The following is a 20995-nucleotide window of genomic DNA, read 5'->3' as shown; positions in this document are numbered from 1 at the left end:
ATCACATGTCATGTAGCATTCTGGTGAGCTGCTGGCAGGAAGGCAAGTATTGCAGTAGAAGAGTAATTGTCAAATAATGACTTGTCAAAGCCCAACTTTACCTAAGTCTAAATCATTTAGTGTATGTCACAGTAGATACCTTGACATGTTTCTTTGGGTCCAGGAAAGAAATGAATAACCCACTGCAGTTTGTATATGCAATGCAGGGGGTAATTTGGACAAAATGATGTAATGTTTTTGAAAGCATGACAAGAAAATTAAGGATGAAGGAACTCCAGAATGACTTTTATGAATGAAAAGAACCTGTAATTGTTTTCCATCCCTTGACAGATGTTACTTAAACTGACATGCTATATCATGCAACAAAGCTCGCAGGGGGAATACAGGATTATGAGGAAATGTATAAACCATGTCTTTACTGTAAAAAAATCTTTTATTCTTTACAGAAAGACAAAGAGAGGAGGGATTCCTTTTAGGAAGAACTTGATGTAGATTACTGTAGTAATATTTTCAGTAATGTATCAGCATGATTGCTCTATTAAAAAAAAGGAATGAAGTCAAAAAGAAGGGAGAACAGTTAAGAAATGAGTTTACCTTGGGTGTAAATATTCTCAGTTCACTTCAGAGAGAGCTTTACAGCTGTGGGACAGCTGCAGGGTGTGCAAGTGTCCACCCTTCACCAGTTTTTCTTCTGACTTAGACAGTTCCATGTTTTCAAGGTGTGTGAGAAACAAAGGCATGTACAGAGGGTCTCCCAGGTACCTCAGACCTTCTCCAAAGTAGCCTTCGGAGATCGACATTTTGGGTGTCAGCTGCAAAGCAATAAGAAGCCCACAGGAATGTAGGGCTTAGTATATGCTCTTACCAACCTGTATGACAGAGCAAGTATACAACTGTTTTGAATGAAATGAAACTTCCACATTTTCATAAGTTTCATTCTGAGCTACAGCCCTTAACTGTAATGAAGTCTAGAGGCTGCAAGTGCATAGTTTGTCACAGCCGAGTTCAAGTCGGGTACAATGTGTCTAAGTTTCTTACTCATCCCTAGGTCATTTGTTTTCCTCTACTTGATCTTTGGCATGATATTCAATATGAAAACATCACAGCAGAGTCACTGAATAACCGTAGTGGATGGATAGGATATAGCGTCAGACAGATGATAAAGATTTTTCCCTGAAGTCAATACTGGTGTCCGGGGCATATTTTACTAATTTGGTTTTTAATGCATTGCTGATACCTTTTTAAAGGTTTAATATTGATTGATTTTTAATGGTGTGGGTGTTCTCTGCTGCTGAAGATGGAAAGACTCCTCCTTGCTTACTTTTGGTGTAGGGAATATGAGAAATGAAACAAAAAACAAAAAAGCATTTTAACAGAAGACTAAGAAGTCTTTAACAAAGAACCAGAGAAACAAGTTAACATTTCTTTCTGTTTATCGAATTATGGGAAGTTTCAGGCAAGAACGGCAATCTAAACGAAGTTTCTCTGTGTTTGCCAGACCTTTAAAAAGCATTAATAGTATTAAGGCTCTATCCTGCCATTAATCTGTACAGATTTGACACTGATACCTGAAAGCAGCACCAAAAAAGAGAAATATTCATCAATATTAAATACCTCCAAGCATTTCCAAACCTTTGTATCTGGAAACCTGCCACTAGTCCCATTTCAACTGCTGTATTTCATCTGTTTTGGAGAGGCTACCTCTTGACATGTTGCAGAACAGCCTCTAATCATCGAAGGAAACTCTGGATTCAGATTAGTAGCCACAGCAGAAAGGAACTTACAGACACTACTGTGTGTGAGCAATGCTGTGGGCATTCATCCAAGCTCCAGAATGAGTGGAAAATGTACCCATTCTCAAAGGTATGGGTGGAAGGAGAAGTGGAGAAGAAGGACCTGGGGGTGTTGGTTGACAGTCGACTGAACATGAGCCAGCAGTGTGCCCAGGTGGCCAAGAAGGCCAATGGCATCTTGGCTTGTATCAGAAACGGCGTGACCAGCAGGTCCAGGGAGGTTATTCTCCCTCTGTACTCAGCACTGGTGAGACCACTCCTCGAATACTGTGTTCAGTTCTGGGCCCCTCACCACAAGAAGGATGTTGAGGCTCTGGAGCGAGTCCAGAGAAGAGCAACGAAGCTGGTGAGGGGGCTGGAGAACATGTTTAGTGATTGATAGGAATGGCTGGACTCTATGATCCAGTGGGTCTTTTCTGACCTAGTGATTCTGTGATTCTGTGAATATCACTGAAGTGGAAGTGGGCATTGAAGTGGGAAGTGAAGCAAGGGAGAAATTCATATGTCTGTTTGCCATGTATGTGAAAATGGTTGGTTGTGCTTAAAAAAAGAAAAAGATATTGGGAGCCAATATTTTAACTATTCAGTGCATTTATTTGCTTCTGATGGCATAAACAATCTATCAACTTAGTGGGCTGTACAAGAAGTCAAAGGAACATTTCCTCTTCAAGCCAAATGAAAAAAAAAATCAACATAACAGTACTTTTCTATGAACACATATAATGAGTTTCTTTGTTTAATTAAACACCTGAGCAAACAAAATACTTGAATTGAAATAGCTGTTTATTACGGCTCTCCCTCGGGTACAGGTGAAACGAGAACAGGTTAGCTTGTGCAGGCATACGTTTTCCACGGTGACTGGCATTACTAAGCGACTTGATGGAGAGCTGGCAACAGCTTGGCAAGCAGGGAAAAATAATGTACATTATCAGCGACGTTACGAGAAACCAGTTAACAGCCACATCTTTATTTTGGCTCGCAACGCCCGTGGCTGTGATTCGGAAAAACATCTAGGGAGCCTCCCTTTTTACTCTCAGCTTTCCCCCTGGCTGCGTGGGCGTACCTGCGCCTTTATACGTGCATAAAGGCACGCAGACTTTGTGCTTAACCCACGTTTCGGTCCCCGAGGTTCCCCGATGCGTTTCCCGGCCCTGTTGGGGAGGAGAGAAACGGGAGGGGGAGCTCTCGCCGCAGCCGCCGCCGCGTCCCGGGGGCGCCGGGCAGGGATGCTCCGGGCACCGGCTCCTGCCTCCCAGGGGCAGCTCGGCTGCCAAAGGGGTCGCCCTGCTTGTCCCGATTTTGGCTGGGAGAACCGTCTCGTCGTTGCCCGTGCGCCCGCAGAGCCGTTTGTTTGATGCCCGCTGTCTTTTTAAAACCTCTCACTTCGAAGCCGTCGTGCCGCTTACGTATGTACCTGCTGGAAAAATCAGGCCTGCTTGTTTATCTTGTCCTCTCCCGCAGGCAATAATGAAGAAATAGCTCAACCATAGAATCATGGAATCACTAGGTTGGAAAGGACCCACCAGATCATCGAGTCCAACCATTCCTATCAAACACTAAACCATGCCCCTCAGCGCCTCATCCACCCGTGCCTTGAACACCTCCAGGGAAGGTGAATCAACCACCTCCCTGGGCAGCCTCTGACAGTGCCCAATGACCCTTTCTATGAAAATTTTTTTTTTTTTCCTGACGTCCAGCCTAAACCTCCCCTGGCAGAGCTTGAGGCCATTCCCTCTTGTCCTGTCCCCTGTCCCTTGGGAGAAGAGGCCAGCACCCTCCTCTCCACAACCTCCTTTCAGGTAGTTGTAGAGAGCAATGAGGTCTCCCCTCAGCCTCCTCTTCTCCAGGCTAAACAATCCCAGCTCTCTCAGCTGCTCCTCATAAGACTTGTTCTCCAGTCCCTTCACCAGCTTCGTCACTTTTCTCTGGGCACACTCCAGATCCTCAACATCCTTGTGTTGAGGGGCCAGTAATAATAATAATATTAAAGAGAGTTATACATTAATAAAGATAAAATTAAAAACTTCATTATAGCAAAGCTTTTTTTTTTTTTTTGTTCTCTGACAAGCAACTCCAGCAAGTCGATAAGTGCTCTTTTAAAACATGTAAATACTAATAAATTGGAATATGAATAATAGAATATAAATTCAATCTGGGGCAATTTTAAGGCAACTCATTTTCACCTGTTGTTTTCTGAACGACATTTGATTTTCACAAGTCCAAATGACCCCACTCACAAAAATCCAGATGCAAAAGCAGAGCTGGAAATAGGGAGCCGTGATAGAACAGTAATACAGAACTTGGCAAAGTGCCTGGGGTGTAAAACATCTGCATGGTCAAGGGAAGGAAAACATTGTTTTTTGCCACAACTCAAATACATCAGGGAGCTGAACCTCAGTCTTGCAGGTGACTTAGTGACTACCGAAAGGCAGCTACAGGTTTTATTTTTCCCCAGCTCTGAAAGTAACCAAAAAGTGAGGCAAAATAACCCAAACCAACCCCAACCCCTTCAACAAGCAAGACAGTGAGAAACTTACTCTATTGCACTGTGGTTAGAGCATGTACTCATCATGGGAAGCCTGACAGGCACTTTCTACTCCCTTTTGAGATGAGTTACAATCAGTAGTATGAAGACTTTTCCCCCCTTCATATTGAAAAAAAAATGTATTTTTGCTTTGAAAGAGAATGGAAACATATTTTGAAAACCCTACAGCTTTATTTTTTTAAGAGCGTGAGATTCTTACTTTCCAGTGCACACTATATAATAGATTGATTTAAAATCACCTCAGAAATTTCTCAAGGAATTTGGTGTTGTTACACTTAGGAGCAAAATCTTCACTGATTTCCACAGGATCAGGATTTCATTTTTGGATCAAAATTGACTACTGATATCATATACCGCAGTATCTCCATCTGGCAAAATAAATGTGAGCAGTCCTATTGATCCAATCAGGCACCCCTATTCAGGTGAAGAGGGAGCTGTTTGCAGAATCCATATAGAGTACTGCCGAACCAGGTTTCTTTACCAAAAATACAGGATTTCACATAAGAAATACGTGCTGTCACAGTTCAGTAAACGTATTTAATGTTAGGGTCTCTGTAATGTAAATACCAGATTTATTTTCTCATAACTTTTTGGAGATGTTCAGATCAATGCCATTGTATGACTGACAAATTCGTGGCTTTTATAGATTCTGATATTCTGCCTCTCCTTATGAGTTCATGAGCTACCAGTAAAACCTGAAAACATTCTTTTTTTTGCTAGTCATTCACTCCCCAGTAACAAGTAGAATAATTAGACGGCTTCCAAAACTTACTTCAGTATCTACGATGTGTGTCAGATAACATCTGAACGCTCTAAATGCATGAACTTCTGTGTTGACAGTTGATGGTCCTCCATATGCTATCACTAGAAGAACAACTTCCCAGGAATATGTAGTATAATAACACGCAATATGTAAAGGTAATAACAGCTCCAGAAAAATAGGAATTGTGACAGTTGCAGAAATAATCTTCTGTCAGATGAAGAGATATTATTAGGATGCAGAGAGGTAGAACTTTTGTATCCATCCAAAGGCTGTACTAGATACTCAGGAAAACAGGATATACTCTAAGAACGTCGCTTTCATCTGGTGGTTGACGGAGTACTGGGGGACTGTAGGCTGTTTTTAAGGAGCTTACTAGAAGTTAGGTGAGAAAAGTGAGCCTATTGTCAGCAGCCGTAAGTTCACATCTCTGTTCAAATATATTTGGAGTGTGCAGCTTAAAAAAAACCCTAACTGAAAGCCACTGGTTTTATTGATCAGGAGGTGAGGATCAGTGTTTCAGAAGTGGTAGTGAGAGCAGTGGGAAGTGCCTCAATTTACAACTAAAACTTCAGTGGTTAGTCAGGAAAACTGGAAAGACATGAGATTTGATCCTGAAGACGTTCTTTTTCATCTTCTCACTGTAACCTGCTGAAAACAATTTCATAGAATGTCTTGAGCTGGAAGGGGCCCAGAAGTTGGGCCCCTCATTGAGTCCAGCTGCTGCCACTGCATAGGAGAACCCCAACATTCATGCCATGAGTATGAGGGCATTGATTTGCATAACTTGGGCTTGCAGACACACTCCCTAAAGTCCCTTCCAATATTAAAGGAAATACTGCTTAAGCTGGGAGTTCCGGATTAACCATTGTGAGGTTATCAACTCAATCTGTTAAATTTATGCAGCAAAACAGTGCTTTATTATAATATATACAGTAAGTCCTGAGAAAGAGTCTTCAGATGTTTCACTAAGCAAGAATAATTTGAGGCAATACTCTGTTTAGCAGAAGTTCTCGGGGCTTTTTGTTGAAACTGCTATCAGCTGTACAGAGAAACTAGTAACATGTCCCTAATACAAGAATGATTTTTGCTTTTTTCATTAGAAAGCCTTCATGTATCAACAAGCAAGGTGGTGGCCTTCCAAAGCAGAAGAGCTATCTGAGGTTAGCTTCCTTTTTCCAGCTAAAAGTTTCAAAAATCTCTGAGGCTACAGGAGATTGTGTAGCCTTCCCCTTGCATTGCCTCTCTTAATCCTAATATGTGAGAGAATACAGTGAGATTCTGGAAATACCTCCCGTACTTGATTAGAGCTCAACTGTACGGATTGGTTTATAATAGAATACAATGAACAAAACATAGAGATGAGGCTACTGGTGGTGGTGACGGGGCACAGGAGGAGGGAAACTTCCTTAGTAAGCGCCTTCCTTTGGAGGTTACCTGTGGAGTCACAAGTTAGTTACCCCAAGTTTCAGAACTGACTATATTTTAAAATATTGAACAGAAGAAAAAAACCAAATCTGTTTCTTCTCATGCTTGCTGCTGAAGAGTCTGAGGACAGATCTTGCATTCCAGGGTTGTGCAGAATGGATGGAGCCCATGGCATGACTGCCCCTGCAGCTCCTCGCTGCTGGCAGAGCCTCCTCGAGGGCTGGGTCTCCTCGAGGTCCTGCTCTGAGAAAATGAATGATCAAATGTGTTTTTCTCCAACATCTGCCTGATTCTTTCAGGCAGCGAGGGTAGTGGCAGCACCTTCGCTTCACAACGGGCTCTAGGATTTTACAGACTGAGGTGTGGTTGCTATCTCACCTTCTAATGCTCCTCACTCTAACAGCTAAAACTACGCAAAATTGCAGGTTGTTCGTGTTTTCAGTGCCACTGAGGAAAATGTGCTCCGTGTCTCTAACGGCTCTGCCATCCGAAGCAGGCAAGCAAGGCTCATTTTAGTCACGAAACAAGCAAAGGAGTTGCGCTCAACTTTTCATTCTGAAAAATGTCAGCGATTTAAAGCTTCAGAAACAGAGAATGTAAATTAGACATTGTAGCACACAAAACGAACTTATCTTTGACAGGCTAAACAGAGATTTTTATGGGGAGCCTACTCATACCCACATGGAACTCAGTTTATCTTTCAACCGTGGGTATTTTCTTTTTTCTTTTCTTTTTTTTTCTTCTTTAAATGCCTTTTTTTAAGTCATAATGAATGAGAAGCCCAGTACGATTACAATTTAGACTAGTGGAACAACAGACACCCCATCCCGTGCTGTACTGTATCGAGCAATTGGGGACTGCGGGAAAGCACAACCCAGGAATAATCAATGCATCCCCACGATCTGTACTGTAATCCAGCACCTCCTTGCTGAAGCGCGTCCTGCCCCACCAAACCATTCATCCTCGCCTCCCATAAAGAGAAAAGAAGGAGTCACCAAACCTGCTGCGGGGGACAAACTCCCGCCACCCCCCTTTCCCTATTCCCAGCTGTGGGGGCACATGGACACACTATCTTCTCCACCCCCCCTTCCCCAGTCCTGGGGGGACACACACTTCCCTCTCACCATTCCCCAGCCCCTGTGACCTCCCCCATGCCCAGTCTCAGTGGTGGGGGACACACTCTCCCCCATTCCTCAATCCCGGAGGGGGCACGGGGACACTCCCCCTCTAATCCCGGCCGGGGACACCCCCTCCCCCGGCCCCCTCATTCCCCAGTCGCAGCGGCGGTGGGGGGGGGGCGACATACATTCCCCCCTCATTCCCCAATCCTGGCAGGTAGACAGGCCCACCCCATTCCCCAATCCCGGTGGGACACCCCCATTCCAGAATCCCAGCGGGGACATCCCCCATTCCCCAATCCCGGTGGCAGTGACACCCCCATTCCTCAATCCCCAATCCCGGCAGGGACACCTCTATTCCCCAATCCCAGCGGCGGGAGCCCCCTACTTCCCAATCCCGTCGGGGGACACAAGCCCCCCCCATTCTCCAATCCCGGCGGAGACACCCCCATTCCCCAATCCTGGTGGGGGACACCCCTATTCCCCAATCCCGGCGTCGGGGACACCTCCTCCAATCCCCAGTCCTGGCGGAGACACCCTCACTCCCCCATCCCGTCGGGGGACACAAGCTCCCCCATTCCCCAGTCCCGGCGGGGACACTCCAATTCTCCAATCCTGGTGGGGGACACCCCCATTCCCCAATCCCGGCGTCGGGGACACCTCCTCCTACCCCCAATCCCAGCGGCGGGGACACCTCCATTCCCCAATCCCAGAGGCGGGGACACCCCCATTCCCCAATCCCAGCGGCGGGGACACCCCCATTCCCCAGTCCCAGCGGGACACCTTCAGCAGCCCCCGTTCCCGGTGGGCGACACAAGCCTCCCGCCTCCCACCTCCCCCACCCGGCCGCCCCCCCCGCGCTTTACCGCGCGCCCCGCCCCCTCCGGCCGCCCCGCCCGGCCCCGCCGCTCCCCCCGCGCCCCGCGCCTCCCCCGGCGAAGCGGCGGCGGCCGATTCGGTGCGGGCCGAGGCCCCGCCCGGCGCGGAGCCGGCCCCGTCCCCCGCCTCCCGCCGCCAGCAGCGCCGCAGCAGGCGCGGGGCCGGCTCGCCCCGCCGCGCCGCTCCCGTGCAGGCGGGCGGCGAGGCAGGGGATGGCTGATTCGCCGGGGCGGCCGCGACCCCCGCCGCCGCCCCCGCCGCCGCCGCCGCCGCGCTCCCCCCGGGCCCGCCGCGGCGCCGCCCGCCGCCGCTGAGAGCAGCCGCCCCCCGCCCGGCCCCCCCAGAGCACCAGCAGCCATTTCATCTCCGCCACCGAGTAGGCGCAAAAAATGGCAGAAATGGAGAAAGAAGGGAGACCTCCCGAAAATAAAAGGAGCAGGAAGCCCGCTCACCCGGTGAAGCGGGAGATCAACGAGGAGATGAAGGTGGGTGCCCGCGACGGGGAAGGGAGCAGGGTGTCCCCCCCCCGCCTCACCGCCTGCAAACGGAATAAGAAAGGAGCTCTTGTCATTTTTTTTTTTTTGTAGGATGCACTGAATGTGTCTCAACTCCGCCTCCTGGGCTGAAAACAGAGACGAATTCACAGGCTACAAATCCTGTTCATTGAACAGCTTTGATTTATTTTTTATTATTATTTTTTTTAATAAACCGCTCTCTCCCCCGCCGGGCTTTCCACCTCCCGGCGCGCCGGCGATGAGCGGTTTGACGCTTTTATATATATTTTTTTTTCCCTTTCCGTAGCCCTCCGGTAGCCGGGAATCCCTAAAGTTAGGAAAGAAAGGGACTTCTTTTAAGCCGCGCGTTTCTCTCCTTTTATTTTTCCGCCAGCCCGCCGCAACCGTGCGGGTACATTGTCCGAGCATCCCCGCGGCTCTCCGCCTCTCTCCCCGCTCCCTGTTCCCGGCGCTGCCGCGCGGTGCCTCCCCGCTTTTCCCGGGAAGCGTTCTCCGCGCCGGGAGCCCGGTGGGAGCCGGTGCCAGCCCAGCTGCGCTCCGGAGGCGGCTCTCGCGGCGCCCGCTCCAGATGTTACGGTGCCTGCGATCGCACCAGACCCTGATTTCAGGACTTCTCTTATCGTTAGGTCGCTGCTCCAGGCTTGCCCTGCTCCATTTTTTATTTAATTTTTTTAATTTTTATTTTTCACGTGCGTTCCGTGTCTGTTTGTTTTCCGTCTCTAATTCCCCGAAGTTGGGAACGAGGTATTCCCGAGACTTAAGCTGAACTTATTGTTGCCGCTGTTGGTTAATACGCGGATAAAGTGACTAAAACGGCAGAGTCTGGTTGCGAGAGAAAGCTGCTGACGTTTAATTTGAATGTGTCATTTATTAAAAGGCTGATTGTAAGTGGAGGGCTGCCTGGAAAATGTCACACGTTCGCATAGTGTTATATACTATATAGGCGGGTACATAAATATGCGTGATGCCTAGCGATAATATCTTTGCTTTCTGGAGCGCTGATTTCCCCACGTAAAATTAAACGGGAATGCACAATCCCCCCCTTTCTCCCCTCTTTTGCACACCACTGGTTTGGGTTTGGTGCCCTTCCCTGCCTAAGGCAAGCGTTCCATCTACCTGCATAGTGAGCGTGGCCGCGTTAACTGGGAATGCAGACAAGAGGAGTATTGGTGGAATGAACACTATAATGTGTTGGTGCATCTCTTGGGAAACAAACTGCACTAGTTCCAAGTCCCGAGGAAGGGTATTATTCTTTGCGAGATATATGACACATCCTATTTTTGGAGAGGGCTCGGTGCAGGCGCTGAAGAGCGAGAGTCACTGCTCATTGTAACCCCACGTAGTTTTGAGGACTGCAAAGGTCTGTCCTATCGAGCATTGGCCCCTCAGAGCATCGCCTAATGCCATCTATATGGATTGCAGCTTTTAAGTTTCATAGGTTCTAGAATTACAAATTAGCTAATTTTAATCAAAACATGTGAAATGTTATCCTGGCTGGATATAAAGGCTGACTGTGCTGGATCCTCTGGGTTTGTTTTGTTTACTTTGGCTGCAGGCACACTCAGCGGTTTGGGAGATAGTTGTTCTTCTACAGTATAACAGATGTTTGTTTGAAAGGGTGAGGAAGAAACAAAAACAACATTGTGTGAAGGAGAAAAATTACACAATTTTAAACTAATGCTTTGGTATTAAGCTCTGGCGTTAAGCTGCATTTAGAGAGTTTCTCTTTCTTAATTACGGGTAGCTGCTTAAGGTTAGAAATGTCGATTTTGGCTGACTTGAAAATGAAAGGCACATAGAAACGGCAGTTTGAACCAATGTGTTTTCTGGTCAAGGGTGAGATAGCTAATGGCAGACCCTTTCGCAAAACACAGGCCACCTTTCAACGTAAACTATGCTGTGTGTGCTATGTGTTTTTAGTAGGATAGTTGGCTGCCATCATCCAAGAAGGAGAAGGGGGGGAAAAGGCGAGTTAAAAACCTGTTTGGATTTTTGTCTGCTTGAGAAAGTTAAAATTCCATGCTGTTCATTTGCTCATTTTCTTTACTGTTCTTCATAAACCTGGGGAACATAATAATGCAACAAATTGGTTACACTGTGCAAAATGTTTGCAGCCAAATGACAGAGGGAGCACAATGTGCCCTTGTGTAGGTTCATATCTGTAATGTTCAAACAGGCTGACTGTTTTCCTTCATCTGAACTGCTTTCATCTGGACCAGTGTAAAATAAGCTCTGGTAAGTAATCACGGCAGAGCAGAAAGAAAGGAATGTATACAGCAATAGACAGCCTAAGCTGTAAAAACTGTAACCCGAGTATCAGCAGCGGATCAGATATCAAGGCTTTAAGGTAGGGGAAATGAAAGAGATGAAGGGGAGGAAAAGACGAGAGAGGGAATGGAAAAGTCAGCTTGGAAAGTGAAGGAGAAGTAGGAGGGCCCCCTCAGGGAAATTTGGCTCAGGGATTAGGGAATTTTATCATGGTGTACAGTGACCTACTCAGGTTTCAGCCCACGTTGGATCAAATTGCCTCCCTTTGCTAGCAGAAAGAAAAAGGACTGGTGTATATGTGATTTTTTTTTTTTTCCCTCCCTTCGGGTAATAAAAAGGCCATTGGCACAAGTGTCTATTTTAAGTACAGCAAATGCAGGGCGCTATGAATGAGCAATAAAATTACCTCATCACAGAGACTTCCTTCAAGATCTGCTGTGTGATACAGCCAGATATTTACTCGAGAAGGATCACAACACCTAACTGCTTGGTTTGGTCTCTTCCAGCAGTAGTTTCACAGCTTGATTTTAACGGGACTGGATGGATATTCAAGTTGCTTGCTCTTCCCTTATGCCAGATATTAAGTTACATTTTTGTTATCGCTAACCTAATGTACATGGTGGTTATAACAAGTTTTAATTTGATACAATGTTGTGTGCAAAAAGTACATGATTCTGCGCAGTTTTCTGATATTACATTTCAATGAAAAGTATATTGAGGAGGAACCGTTTCGTTTTGCTGTGACCTTCACAGCTTCTCTTTCTTTTTTCTAATTATTGTTTTCCTTTGACCCCCTTTCTCCTTCAGATGATACTTTCCTTTTTTATTTCCAGAGGTCGCATTGTATACCTCATTCAGTGCAGTGCCACTCGCTGGTGAATAACAGAACCCCTAATAGATCCAAAGCTATTGTAGTCAGGGAACCCGATACTGTTTAAAGACAAACTGTAAAAAATATTTTAATCTGATGAAAGCACTCGTCAAGGCGCGGTGATGGCTTCCCCATCCATCCCTCCTTGTTTGCTGTCCCGCTGCCAGGCAGCAGTTCTGCTCAGGAGGAGCAGCAATGTAGTGGAGTTATATCCAGTACTGTGTTGCTCTGGAAGTTCTCCTGAACAAGCAAGACAACGTATCCGCGTGTGCCTGTCAGTTGAAAGATGAGCAATTATTGCTTTATGCAGTACTTTCACAGGGCTGCTTCATGTGCCCGAGGAATTTACCATCTATAAATATTCTCAATAACTAATTTGTATCTAAAATTGGGCTTTGTTCCTGGTGCCTAGAGCTTAAGACAGCCCCATCTGTTATACTTCAATAGTAAACGCATCAGAAGATCTTTCAGTTTAGTGTTTTAATATTCCTCATTTGGCACTGGAAAGTAGTACTGTCAGAAGGAAGAAAGCGGTGAAGCAGACGTATTAGCGCTGTGACTGGAGTGAGCCAGGTTGCTTGGAGCACTCCGAAGATTCCAAGGAAACTCCTCCCTTCTTTCCTGAAAAGCAAAAATGTCTTTGGGAAAGAGTAAAACCAGACAGAGTTTATCAATTGTACTATTTCAGGAGACTGAGGGGGGTTTGTGGAGTCTGCATGGAAGGAGTTCTGTGGGATGGCTGCAGAAAGGAGTTTTGCTGTCTGCGCAGGGAGACTCACCTGCCTGTGCGTCGTAGTAGAGGTGCTTATTCAAATTAAGCGGATATTACAGAACCAAATGCGTATGTGGAAGGACAAAGGAAATAAAAGCATCAAGAAATTTTGCTTTCTGATAGCATGAAGCTCTGACCATAAAGTTCAATATAGCAACAACATAAATAAGCAAAGAAAGTGAGGGCGGTTAAAAAAAAAAAATCAAATTTGTATTGTGGCTATAGAAACATTTTTATTTCCTTGGTGCAGTGAAAGCAAAAAGTGAATTTGTGGGGCTCTGCACTGGGTGGATTATGAAGGCAAGGAAGTGGAATGGAGCCACTGTGCTTCCTCCCTGATCTGAAATAAACATTCTGCAGTAAAACCTAGAAGAAAATGAGTCTGACAGACTCATTCTCGCCTGTGTTTCCCGCCTCCGTGTTTGCCATTTGGTGAAGCCAGGCTTTGCCCCCTGCGAATAAAATTCATAGAGAAGGAAAGGCAAGAGATCTGAGATGGAAAGAGAAGTTTGACTTTGCTTCGGAATGCATAATTAGTGAAGATTTGGGAAAATGGTGTATTGCAATGTGAAAAATCAAGCTGTAGGTGTGTTGTTACGATGAAATAAATCTTAAATCTGGAGTAAAAGTGATTACATTTTTACTGCCTAGCGTATAAGTTAGTCTTACAAAGGAAAGAAACCACAGTCTGGCAAGTCAACACATTCTTCTTCAGCTTTCCCATGAACAGGAAGCAAATGCAAGTAAAATAGCAAAGAGGGTAATAGTTGTCCTGACTCTTCCAGGCGGGAGGATATTTCTCTATAGTACAAGAGTAGAGAGGTCCCACAGTTAAAATACGCAAATTGCACACTGCCCTGGAGTGGTGATAAGTGGTTTGGGACTTGGCAGGGGGCAAAAGAAGAACTGTCGTCTGTCCTTGGTGGTGTCATGTGGTTGGGGCTGCTGGAGCATTTTGAGGCCAGTTTCTTGGGCAGGGATGAGGTAGTTGTGCTGCAGCCGTAGTGAATGCCTTGGCAGTTAGGCAGCTGCGATGGTGCGTGGCTGCACTGTCAGCTGGAGAAGTGCAGGAGATACAGCTCCAGGAGGATGTTAACTGACTGCCTGGGTGGCCTGGTGGCTCAAGAGGTTATTGGTGTTTCCACTGCAGCCCCAGGAGCCTGGCTGCTTGGTGCATGCACAGGAGGCTGAGCATGGCGTGGCGGTGTGAGCACAGAAAGACACGAGGCAGGATTTTCTGTGCTTGTCTTCTCAGCTCTGAAGCTGGCCCATATACTCTGAGCAGCACCAGGGCTCAGTCTCCTGGTTTCCCTGCAGGAGATTCAGCATTGCCTCCCCAGCAGGGTGAATTTGGCTTTGGTGCTGTAATTGCGTGATGAAATCCATGGACATCTGTAGGACTCCCTTTGGATTCAGTGGGGTTTGCTCTGCTCTCAAGAGTCCCAGCTTAGTAGTGTGATTGCTGACTTGGGATTTTATTGATGATGGGCAAGGCTTTCCTGGTGCGCTATTCTTCCACGTCATCCCAGCCCTCTGGCAGAGCTGTGGGTTCAGTGTGGCAGCCACCATTCTGTACACCCTCCACATCCTTTTGGAGAATGGGTCTGAAAGTAGGCACGCGTGTCTCTACTGTCCTGTTCCTGCAAAAGCTTGGAATTGCGGCTCCTTGCACATCCTCCATCTGGTCATCCACTCTTCTCTTCAAATCTCATACTCCCTGGGCTTTGGCAGCTCCGTCATCTCTCACTTCATCAGGTTCCTCCCTAGCCTGCTTCGTCACTACTTCTGTTCTCCTGCTCCAACATCAGGTCCCACATTCTTGCTTTTCTCAAGCACCGTGGTTATAATCATCACCCTTCATTCCACTAAGCTGTTGAAGCTTGTGCATCTTTCAGTGAGCTTCTGCTCTGCATGTGCAAGTTACGTGTTAATTCACTTCCTTCCTTTACTAAACTTAATTGAGAACTGGGCTTCCCCTAGCCCCTACATTCGTATAGAGAAAAATTATCTCACATAGTCTGGGTCTACCATTGAAATTGAAAGAAGGGATAATACATGGAAACAGAGAAATAATTGTAGTCACCTTCAGGGCAGTGGCTTCAGGAAGCACATGGCCCGTGCCACCATCATCTAGACTGACAGGGTGTTAGACATCAGTGTAAAGAGGTCTTTTAGGAGTCTGAGGGAAGGTGATGTCATAGTTCTGTGGATGTCCATCCATGTGAGAGGTTTAGTGTGGAAGAAAACATTTCTCAGCTTTGACTGTCAGCTTGCTAAGGATAGGATCATCCTCTTGGCTTGCTGTGTAGAAAGTACTGTGTAATAATGTCCTGGCTGATGGGAGGATGGCATTAGGAATGATCACCATCATTGTAAGAAGTAAGATAAATTATGAAAGAGAACGGCTTGGTTTTTATCCCAGTATCGTTGAGAAATAGTGGTGTTAAAAAGATCCTTGCTTTTTTTACTGCTCATGTGTCACCTCGCTCTACTGTCATTGAAGTTAATAGCAAAGACCCTGGTGATTTTAATTTTTTTAAAGAATTGATTCTCCATTATGAGTAGTTTCAAAATCAAATATATTTTTTGTCATTATGACTGTTCATTTTTGTGCATCGCTCATCAGGGATGGTAAAATGAGGCTTGAAAGGTAATTAAATTTTGTCCCATTACAAACCCAACTGTCACTTTTTCTGGATTCTGAGGACACAGACATGTATGAATTTTTGGGGAAAAATAAACATATATTTAGACTTGCTTACGTATACCTTGACAAGTAATTAGAAATTATTCATTGCCTGAGTTGATCAACAGTGCAAATAAAACACAAAGCATCCACAGGAGGCATATTTGGAGCTACTCAGCTAGTTTGATTGCATGGGGTTTTAAGTCAGTTGGTCTCTACCTTGCTCGATTAGTCTCTAGAGCTGCATCTCTGTAGCTGAAATCTAGCAAAGCAAGGGAACTTAGCAGAACTTGCCTCTGGGCCTCTGTGAACCCTGTTAGGTTGTTCTGGGTGAGCTGCAGCAGTGAGGTTTCATTCCCTGTCACCAGGTCATTTTGTTGGATTCCCTTGGATTGGCACATTGGGACTTCTAGCACTAAGGAAGAAGTTTTCTAAAAGGCTAAAAACCAAACAAACCAAAACTTTAGAAAAATTTCCCAGTTTTGCTAGTATTTAAAACAACACTGGATTGTTGTATTAAATATATACTTTAGAAGTGAGTGTAGGTGTTAGCCTCATTACACTGCATTGTACTTGGTGCAGACTGTAGTGGTGACGTAGTTCAGAGATAGCGGATGGTTGTACTTATATCACTGATACTAGAGGTAGAGGTGGAATGATGCTGTTTTCTGGCAATTCAGGGCTGCACTGGACAGCCACAGAACGGAGGCTTACAGCAGGACATCAAGTGGAAATGAAAGGGCAGAAAACCGGAGGGAAATAGATACTCCAAGGTTCTGGTTTTGGGTTTTTTTTTGTTTTTTTTTTCCTTCTTTTCCCAAACTGTGCATTTGTAGTACAGTTGCAAAGATGATGCTCCTGGAAGAGTACAAATTGCTTGTGTTTATTATTACTTATAGCTGCTTTATGGTGCTCCCTGAGTGACAGCAAGACCTATGCAATCTGGTGTGATGAATGCGCCGGGAGCAGTGCAGCTCTCTGATGTTCTGGGCCAGAGTGTCTGCTGTAGCTTTGAATTCAGAAGCAATTATCATCTGATTAATTTTATTTATTTATTTAAATGACTGGAGAATTGCTGTGTTCTATCATTAGACTTGCTCCCACTCAAAATCTGAGCTAGAGCAGTTATTAGGCAAAATCTAGCAACCTGCAAATTTGACATGTACCATTTGTTTTGAATTGGTGTCGTGTTCTCTTTATTCCTTTGCTGTTAGCCAGAGTCCCAGGAGATGGTGCTTATTAGGAGCATTATTTTAGAAGTCAAGATCTTATAGAAAAAATGAAGTTTAGTATTTGTTTTAAAATAGTGATAATAAAAATACTTGGAGACAAATGAAAAGGCTTTGTGTGTGGCTTTTCCATTTCATTTTATATTTGTCTTGTTACTTTAAACTGATATTTACCATCACAATAGTTCATTAACTGGTTTCCTTCAGTAGTTTCCTACATCCATAAGCCCTACAGCTCTGTGTCACTACTTGGTTTCAGAAAGCTTTGTTGCCTGGCTGCAGCTTTCTTAACCTGCTCCACTAAATCTCCTGGCCCAATAATGAGCATTTTCAACAGAACTATTTTTGCTGTGTGACCTAGAGGATGTGTTTTTAATAGAATTTGAGAGTTATAACAGTCATGTTCTGTATTTTGCCTTTCCATACAAACACAAAATGTAACCACACGGCTGCTTGGAAATCGGTTTGAAAATAAATATGACATAACTGAGAAAGGTTTTCTTGAGCAAATGGAAGAGACGCTTATAGGAAACGTTATGGTAAAATGCTTTCATGGTGAAGAGTTTTTAAGTGGCTTGACTATGTGAGGGTTTCTAGCTGAGGAAAAACATCTTTGCTGTGAGTTTATTTGATTTGGTTCATGGGCACCTCAAGGAACTGTAATTATGTCAGTGACCTGCTCCAGCTGAAAAGATTTGAGCGCAGTAAGATTGATTAACTGCTAGCTGAAAAAAATCCTAGTGTTTTGTTATTCTCTTGCTGTGGTCTTAAATATTTTATGGCAACACAGACAAGTTTGTGTGACAAGTGTATGTTAAAATATTTCTGACATTGAGTGCCAGAGCAAAAGTCATAAATAACTCTCCTTTTCATTTTCTTTAAATTACGGATGTATGAGTCTGTGTCATAATTACATGTGCCAGTCGGAGATTTAAATGCATTGCACTTTATGCACTTGACTTATGAAACGAACATTCGTCTTTGAGGAGGTGGGCCAAACCTGACACTTCCTCATGTAGCACAGATATGGTTCGATTTATGCAGTCCTCCCTTCCTTCCAAATGGTTATTGATTACATAAATAAGTAGGCAATTTTTCTCTTTCAGAACTTTGCAGAAAACACTATGAATGAGCTCCTTGGCTGGTATGGTTATGATAAGGTTGAATTGAAAGATGGAGAAGATATTGAATTCAGAAACTACTCGGCAGACGGGGAAAGCCGCCAACACATTTCTGTTCTCAAAGGTAATGAGACTTAACGTTTCTGTGTTCACGCAAAAAAGGATTAATATCTCAACCTGTCTGAATTGGCATGGACTGGGAAGTGTGTTCTGCTGCTTGCTTTGTAGTTGGTTTAAATAAATGTGTCGGCAAGTGCCTTGTAGTATGAGGAAGCCGGTAGGGTATGAGGAAAATCACTTAACAAAATAGCTATTAGTAGACACTTACTAGTCTGTCTTCACAAAAAATACCTTTTGTGAGTCAGTTGAAAGTCATGTAGCTGTGGTACCAATAAACCGCTCACAAATGGAAAAAAGAGAGAGTGCTTTTCTAGCTGTGTGGCTTAAGGAACCCTTTGCTTTCAAAACTAAAGCTTTTTGGCCTATGGCTTTTCAAAATGCTGAAATATTTTGAGCTGAAATATTCACAACACATGGGAATCATTGTGAATGTTCACAAAAGGCTCCTCAGGGATTTTTGTACTATACCATCTTTTGCAAGTGCTGTAAAACTTCTACAGGACTGGAGTTTATTTGGGACAGTGCTGGATCTTCATGTACTGTAGTGTGAGATAATTCAAAATGTAAAGGATGGGATCCAGTCTTTTTGTTCAGCCGTTAGATTGCTGCCTTCTGACTCATCAGCTGCAGTAAATGGGTAGGAACTTGTGATCAGAGTGAAGATAAGAGCAGAGAATTGCTGCATCTTGACTTATCCAACAAGAGTTCCTCCAAGGTGAAGTAAAGAGAGGAAATTGCAGCAGCTTTTGCACTCTTGGACTGCCACTTCTCACTGCATTGGTGGCCATCAGTGTTTGGATTTCTTTTCTGATGGTCAGCAGCAGCACTATATTCAGTGAATGTTGCAATGAGTACTGATAACCAGAGAGACCAGTTCTGATGTAGAGATGTCTGGAAAAGAGGTGGAAAAAATTAGAGGTAAAGTGAAAAAATATAATCATGTCAAAATTGAACATTTGCAGCTTGTTAGGTCTGTAGTGACACTGGTGATCAATATTTATTTTTCATTGAAAATGCAATGTTATTAGGCCACCTTCAAAGAAACTTGTTCCTGTGTAGTAATGTGATTAATTTATTTATGTTCAAATAAATAGATCTTTTATTGAATGATTTGTGGCTTCAGTCTATGCCTGATGAAATTTCTGACATGCTTTTTTTTATAGACACGTTAAAAATCATGACTTATATACTAAAGAAAGATGTTGAATACCTGTGCCAGGTGGAGATTTTACATATATGCAGTCTGTGGGAGAGAAAAAAGTGTGTTTCTTTTGCTGAGAGATGGGAGGAGAGAGAATAATAAGAATTAAGTCCTGTCCCATACCTAACTGAGGTGCACTAGAGAAATTTCTACAACAATTCTGAGGTGATTTGGGATCAATGAACTAGAATAATAACTTGTCATAATTTCATGCACACTTTGCTGTAATTTCAATATTTTGTCCCTTTCTTTAAATCCTTTCCATTACTATTATCATAGAATTGAAAGAGAAATAGGAATTCTTTTGTTTCTCAGTTTATGCTACTTGTCTTGGTGAAGTCACAGTACACTGAGCGTGCTCACCATGCAAACAGTGGAAGTGAAGGACAGGAATAGGTTATCATTAATTAAATCAGGTGTACTAGGGATATGAGTGACAAAATAATCCCACCTTTTAAAAAAAAGTATAGTTGTGTTTGGTGTGTGTTGGATTTTTTTAAAAAATGGATCATTTCTGAAGAATACTGGTAAGTATCAATTTTTTAAAAGGGAAAATGTCTGGGGGTGGTTGTGCACTCATATTGGGGGAAGTGGTTTAATGAACAGAGTGGTGAAAATATGTAGGGGCATTAAAGAATTGTATTTGTCATACTGTACAATGTGTTCTTTGTGTTTTACAGAAAATTCTTTGCCAAAACCAAAATTACCTGAGGACAGTGTTATTTCACCATACAATATAAACCCAGGCTACCCAGGGCTTGCCACAGGAAATGGACTTTCAGACTCACCAGCAGGGTCGAAGGATCACGGGAACGTACCTATTATTGTCCCATTAATTCCACCACCTTTCATAAAACCACCAGCAGGTAAATCCTAATGAACATTTTAAAGTAGTAACTGTCATTGACATGTGTCCTGAGGGTGCTAGAATATGATGCCTTTCTAAGAGAGCTGATTTCAAAATCTTTAAGAGCAGGTCAAAGGAAACTTTAAAACAGAATGGGAGAGTGACTTTATTTGTTACTATTCTTGAAAAACGTGTACAAATGCAATGACAACAGACCTGTGCTGCTTGTGACACTCTGTGTGATGGATTATACTCTCAACACTTCAACAACCTCTGATTTTTTAAAAAAGAAAAAAAAAGAAAATATTTTGTTTTAATGAATAAAGCCTTTAAATAAATTAATGGAAGATGATTAAATTAAAAATAGCCTTCACGGAGGAAACGGCAGAAGAGACAAAGCCATCAAATCAATATCATATCTTTTTATCAGGTTAACAAGCTCATCCTGGGAAAACTGTCTCTTGATTCTCATTGAAATCCCTGACCATTGTCTCTTGAGGGTTTAATATGATCTTGACTCTACCCAGGAGACTGCGCTGAGATGCTTTACATTTTCATTAGATTTTTATCAGGAGTGATTTTATAACATGCCATTCCTCAGAGCTTGCGTGAAAAATGACTTATTCCACACTGCATGCTGCTTACAATAATCTGTGAAAGTAACTCTTATGGCTACACCAGAGTGATTAATTACCGTGTTATTGTTTATTGCTGTACCTGGTGTGGTAATTGGTGAATGTAGGTAGCAGCAGGCTCGGTCCTGCTTTCATGGGCATGTTTGGAGTGCCTTTGGGTTACCAAGCCACTGAGGAGTGCAGGGTGGCCTGCAGTACCTACCCGAG

At 44.0% G+C, this 20995-nt stretch overlaps 1 protein-coding gene across 3 annotated transcripts in view; it reads left to right on the top strand.

The window, feature by feature from the left end:
* The first annotated feature begins 8833 nt into the window (after nt 1–8833).
* LOC138717585 (sine oculis-binding protein homolog) overlaps nt 8834–20995 on the top strand; it is a 120809-nt gene continuing 108647 nt past the window's right edge. For 2 of the 3 annotated variants that reach the window (XM_069851113.1, XM_069851112.1), the window contains exons 1-3: nt 8834–9008; nt 17971–18109; nt 19987–20172. In XM_069851113.1, the coding sequence (XP_069707214.1) occupies nt 8913–9008; nt 17971–18109; nt 19987–20172 (421 nt within the window). In that variant the 5' untranslated portion in view covers nt 8834–8912. Of the gene's footprint in view, nt 9009–11026; nt 11274–17970; nt 18110–19986; nt 20173–20995 lie in introns of those variants that run through there. The other variant, XM_069851114.1, reaches the window with a different exon arrangement.

The sequence above is a fragment of the Phaenicophaeus curvirostris genome, chromosome 2 (genome assembly GCF_032191515.1).
Source record: "Phaenicophaeus curvirostris isolate KB17595 chromosome 2, BPBGC_Pcur_1.0, whole genome shotgun sequence".
In the NCBI taxonomy this organism is placed as follows: domain Eukaryota; kingdom Metazoa; phylum Chordata; class Aves; order Cuculiformes; family Cuculidae; genus Phaenicophaeus; species Phaenicophaeus curvirostris.
This window is presented reverse-complemented; position numbering and strand designations above follow the sequence as displayed.